The 6,290-nt window shown below is 40.0% G+C and overlaps 1 protein-coding gene across 1 annotated transcript in view; it reads left to right on the forward strand.

Annotated features, from left to right (window-relative positions):
- LOC139737209 (copine-3-like) overlaps positions 1-6,290 on the forward strand; it is a 139,223-nt gene that overhangs the window by 92,142 nt on the left and 40,791 nt on the right. Inside the window, exon 5 of the mRNA XM_071647888.1 lies at positions 2,090-2,164. Within this exon, the coding sequence (XP_071503989.1) occupies positions 2,090-2,164 (75 nt within the window). The remainder of the gene's footprint in view (positions 1-2,089; positions 2,165-6,290) is intronic.

Raw genomic sequence — 6,290 nt, forward strand, 5'->3', positions numbered from 1 at the left:
GATACGGTCCAGCCCCCCTCTGTCATTTCCGGGATGGCAAGTGGGCGGTGGGGGGGGGGGGGGGGGGGGGGGGGAGTAAGAAGCAGCTGGGAGAGAGAGAATGGATTGGCGTGACATATATATAGACGACCTTTTCTCACGCAGGCTTGGAAGAATGCAATTCACATCACAAGTCTTGCCCAAAGAATCAATTTCTTCATGAGGAAGTATTGATTGGGACAGTGGGAATGTATTTGTCCGCCAGTGACATTCTTGCAATCAGTCAATGGTCGTATTTTTTCTTTTTATCTCTTTTCTCTCTCCTCTCTTTTTGAACTTGGGCAAAAAGTTTCCCTCAGCGATTGGCTTAGCAGATTGAGCAATCTTCTTTCATTCAGTGTTTTTTTGTTTTTTTTTTGTCAGTTCAGTGACATTTAGAATGTATTGTCGTATGTCAGTATTCATATTTGGTCCACACAGGGTAATTGAGGCACTGTACCGTATTACAGTGGGACCCTCCGCGACAATAACTTTGAAAATATTTAGTAAATCAATCTCAATACAATTTCATAGTATGAAACTATAAATTATTATGCTACCTGTATCTTGCAGAAAACCCCATCCAATTTGCTTTAGTGGTCAAAGAGAAATGAGGATCTTTGTAGAGCATGTCAGGAATCCCTTCCCTCCAAGTTCTGTCCATTGTGTTCACACATTAATGTGCTGTTGCAAGAGCACCCAAGTGCGAAACTTGGAAGAAACAGACCCATGACATGCTTTGCAACGATCCACTTTTCTCTTTGACCATTACTTAACCAAATTGAATGGTTTTGTTCTTTTTTTTTTTGCAAAATGTAGGTAATATGTTATATTTTTATACCCTGAAGTATCATTCAGACAGTTTGACTCTTTATTTGCCATGGTGGAAACCCCCTGTGTGCCACGTTATTCTGAGACATGAAGGTAGTCATGCTTTTGAGAAAGAATTCTGTTTTTCCAATCTATATAACTTCTACAAATTTCTGTTAAGCTGGACATAATAGTGAGCAAAGTTGGAGAGGAATGCCAAGCTCTACTTTGATATAAATTGTATGACAAATCTATTTCTATTTATTCTTTTTTAATGGCCGGTTGCTACACTACTGTAAAGGCATGACTTTTGCACATGAAACCGTGAGAGAAACTTGGAATTTACACGCAAATTTAGTTGGGAACACCGCTTAATAGTCAATCACCACATAGAATGCAAGCAGTATGTAAAAGGAACAAAAGCGCGAGAAAAGCTTTCATTGTACCGCGGGATTAGGCGATTTATCGATCGGTTTAAGCGGATTAGTGCGTTTGAGCAGAATATGCGAAGTTGGCACGCCATCGACTGAGTGGGACGTGCGAACATGGCACATAAAGAGTTAATCATATTGAAAGTTATCAATGCAGAAATCCAATTGTAATTTTTTTGGGGGACATACTGTACTTATGGTCCTCTGTCAGTCCATCAGTTTTTTTCCCCCTCTTTTAAAGAAAAGGGGGAAAAACAGTTATTAATCGTCCATTGATACTGAATGTTAACCAGTCACTTGGTGTCGTGTTTCATTTCAGATATTAAGATAAATGTGGAAAGTGCAGTTTCAGATATATTTCTCTTTGCTGTTACTCCTCGCAAGTTAGATTGCATGTTCAATCTGTTTTCAACTGACCAAAATGAAAACGCCAATTGGCAGTGCCGCTCGCTGCCCTGCAAGCAGTAGGTGACAGGTTCAATGCCCAGACCAGGATCCATTTGTTCATCATTGATGTATATACATTTATACCATAAGATGCCTCTGAGGAATATACATAATATCGATATTGCCTTACGTTGCACATATGCAAAGCTCACACGGTCTTTCTTACATGATGGTGTCCCTGACAACCACAAATCAGTGATAATACCCGATCCAGCGAAATTTGCAATTTTGCTTCAAACGAAGGTCACTGTATTTGATGACTCACTTTGGTGTTTATTCAGTTAGTCTATTAACGGTATGGCAGAAAATAAATGAGTGACTGGGAAGGTAACATTATTTAACTGTCATATCATGTCTTTTTTTATCTTTTTAATTGTTTACAGATTGATGCAGAGGAGGTGGCAGACATCAACGACGCACTCATTTTATCCTTCCGAGCTCACAACTTGGACAAGAAGGTAAGATTGAAAGAGAAAGCAAGAGCTGGCCATCGATTGTTCTACGACACATTTGATTGGCCAGTTTGACCCATTCAATGCCGTTTCAGCAATGATCTGGCCAATAGGTGCCAATAAAAAAGCCTCATCGTGCTGATAATTACAAACCTCTGAGATATTGTATGAATAGTGCGTGATCTTGAATGTACTATTAATACTAGATTACGTGCATGACAAATGCGTAATTGATCCAAGTGCAGTTTTATTGATAGAATTGCCCAAGACTAATTTGTCTGTTGAGAATGAGAAGGGCGCTAAGTGGTCATGAACGCTATGGGTTTAGTGACAACTTACCGCCCTTCTCATTCTCAGCTGACCAATTATGCATTTGGAGTGTTTATGGACTAGAATAGACCATGAAGGGGCACGCACTATTTGTTATAGGTAATAAGTGTATTTGTAACATTGATTTATAATGTACTATTTGTTAGTGTTAAATGCGGGATAGGATCAAATAGTATTGTTCAAGGCCATGAAATGTAAAGAAATCAGTGAATGTCATGTGGTACAAATTTGACAAATCACAAATTTGACCAGTTACAGATCTTGTTATAGATACAATATTTTCTACAAATGATTAGAAAATTGATAAAGATCACAAGCTGTCATTTCCAAACCATTTGGTTGTGGCATTGTTCTGAAAGGAGCAGTGAATTTTGCAGTGTCCTAATTAAAGCCAACTGCAGAGTATATTGTAAAGTTGAGGATAACAAATCAGGGTCAATCATCCGTAATTATGTTTTTAAGGGCAAGGTCGAGATGAAGCACGACCTGTGAAACAAGATTTCGCATGAATATTGTCATCGAAGCCACCCATCTGTTGATATCTCGTGAGGGCAACGTGGCGTCGGACCGCAGTCGTGTGGATGTGCATGTGTGTTTGGGAGCGGGGAAAAGGAGAGTTACCCTAGAGATGATTGGTTAAGCCCTGTTTGGATTAGTAGACCCGTGGGAGCACCGGTCGTGACTGATCCGGCTTAAGGTCATATTGGAACTTAACGAAGCCTGTCATGGCCGCGACATAAGTCGCACAGCGATGTCTTGCGTCTGGGGCATTCCGCTGAAACCAAGCATGCTGTTGATGGGCTGGCTGGCTGGCTTTGCTGAATCCCTGTTAATGAAAAATTACTTCAAGATATGAATGCAAGTTGATAAGGAAGATGCAGGCAGTCACCATAGCAACGTTGCAATTTATTTTCACATAGTAACATCATTGTAATTTATTTCATCATTGTGTTCATGTGCATCTTTTCTAAGATGTTGCTGATTGAATCAAATGCTGCATGCAAAAGAGTATATATGTGGAATAATGTACCTGTGTGAAAGATAGTAATTGATTGCTTAAAGTGTAAAGTTATTTATTACTGACAACTCTAATGATTTAGATCATTAATGGTTCATCATATATTTGTTTTTTTCCTGTAAAATTTTGCCATGGTGAGTATCATTCCACTCTCCAAGAACACAGAAAAAGAAGAGCTCTTTCGTTTGTCGACACATTTGCCATGAATAAATGCAAAGAAACTGTCATACAGAGGGAGATGTAACCAAACTCGTGTACAGTCTCATGTATGTTTCAATATGTGTAGTTGATAGAGAGTCGAGCATCACCGAATGCTAGTTGGAACTTCCATGTCATGACCCATGTAGGGTAGCTTTGGTACTGTTTCTCGCTGGGGTTATTGCACCCAAGAGAATCAGAACTTTTTTAGCACAGATTCTGTTAGATTGATTGGAGAGCCATGGGTGTTGCAGTTGGTGTTACGGTTGGTCCCATTAATAGCATAGCTGGCTCAATTTGATTCATTATAGCCAGTTATGCTGAGGGTTCAGCGACACTTTCCCCCTGCCGGGATGCGGTGGCCCATCCAAGGGGTGGTTGGTTGGAGTAGACGACAAATTTGAAACAAATCTAGTTTAGATCTCAACTAAGGGAAATGTTTCATGTATAAATCTGGCAACTTTAATGAATGTGTTTACTTCTGTTGATTATTTACCACAACCCTTCAGCCCTTCAGCATATGCGATAAACTTTCTGAAAACTTTCTCAAAATCTTACCCTCTGTGTGTTCTTGAAGGAACTGTAGGTAAAGTAGATGTACCCCAAAAAAAAAAATCCGGCCAGAATGAGAATGATCAGATGAACATAGCGTGATAATGAACACTTCTGATTTAGCTTTATTTATTTATTTCATTGAGCATTATTTGTGATTTTTGCCTTAGTTTGCTGACCGCATTATTGCCCGTATTGGGCTTTTGCTCCATTAGCTAGTCACAGCGTTATTAGGAAGGGGCTTCTCGGGGTCATTAAATGGCGGCGTACGAAGCAAGCACGCCGAGGGGAGAGTCGAAGATTGGCATGCCATTGGCAGGGGGGCACCAGCTAGTGTCGCATTACCAAACGAGGTGTGAGAGTGTAATGGTGTAATTATGCGACTTAAATTGCAGAAAATTTCTCATTGCATGAATTAGGCTAGAAGCGTGCCAACTTGACATGATGTAAGTAAACCTTTTAGCCTCTGATCCAGAGTAAGGAGTATTAATCTGTTTCATGGCCATTTGGTGTTGCATCGAGCATTGCATTGATGGTGTGATAATCTGTTTGGTTTCTTTTTAAGAAAAGAAAATCTTTCCAATGTTCACATTAAAAAAAGAAAGTGTTACACTGGGGTTGATTATTACTTCATGAAATTTTATCAGAATCGTAATGTACATTGTGTGTTGTTCTTAGAGAGCGCGGTCTAATATGCAATTGTGTTGTGTCATTATGATGGCAGAATAAGTGGTGTTGATTTTTATGGAGTCGTCAGTCAATCTGTTTAAGTAGCAGTACTGGTAGCTAATAACATACAAGTCTAATAGTAAATGAGTGTGACGGCAGTGTGTATGTGTTGGGGGGATGGGGGTTCCAGCAGATCTGATTCATTTGTCAACATTTCTTATTTTAAGTTACAAAGTTTCTGCTGAAGTTAATCACGTTAAAAATCTTGAAGTTTGAGGCAGGGGGAAATATAAGTTGTTACGGTCGAAGACAATCACAATTGCTAGCTAAGTACAGTTATGAATCTAGATATGATCCTAGATGTATGTTTGTGTTTGTTAGTCAAGCCATTTAGATATTCAGTGGATCAAATCACAGCACAGTCTACTTTGTGAAGGTCGATTGATAAAACTCATTGATTCTAAAACTTTTTTTGAAAAAATATATTTCCCCTCCGCCCTTGGAACCAATGATGATATTGATCACTTGTAAGGCCACATGCTCTCAAGCGATATACTCCAGGATCAACACGGTGAAATTAAAATTGATTGGAGAGCGCCATATCCAGATGAGATGTGGAGAGAGTGTGAGTCTGTGGCAAGTGAGGAGGAGGAGTCCAAACTGTCACATGAATGTCCCCCCTTCCCCCACACACCCGATGCAGTTCTTGCAATGCACAGGCCTGTAACTAGGGGAGGTTCAGGGGGTTCCACAGACCCCCCCCCCCCCACCCGTTTGTCAGCAGCCAAAAAATAAAAAATAAAAAATAAGACGATAAAAATGAATCGCGGAACACCCCCCTTTTGAAAAAAATAAATAAAAGGGGGCTGGTAGTAGCACCTGAAAATTGCAGTAAAGTCTGTTTTTTCTTTTTTTTTGCTTGTCAGCCAGTGAAGTGGCTTGAGAAACAAAAAAAAAAATGCACAGGGAAACCTGTTTTGTTTTGTTTTGTTTTGTTTTGTGTGTGTGTGTGTGTGTGTGTGTGTGTGTGTGTGTGTGTGTTTTTGCTTGTCAGCTGATTAAACTCGGAAGTGGTCCACTTTTTCTAATTCTGAACCCCCCCCCCCCCCCCCCCTTAATAAAAATCCTAGTTGCGGGCCTGATGCTGGAGTATTTAATGTGATGATGGATAGTAGGCATTCCATTCACTAATACCATATGCAGATCTGAATATGATGTTTGACGGCATTTATTCACAGCTTCCCCCCATATTAATTAATGTTCATCTCTGTCACTGATGCCGTCTTGATTGTGTAATGTACGCTGAGTACTAGTACTGTTCTGAGCTACAGAGCATTAAGTTACATTGATTCTCATTTCCCCCAG

The sequence above is a fragment of the Diadema antillarum genome, unplaced genomic scaffold (genome assembly GCF_040938485.1).
Source record: "Diadema antillarum isolate AM-2024a unplaced genomic scaffold, OU_Dant_1.0 scf00000028, whole genome shotgun sequence".
In the NCBI taxonomy this organism is placed as follows: Eukaryota; Metazoa; Echinodermata; class Echinoidea; order Diadematoida; family Diadematidae; genus Diadema; species Diadema antillarum.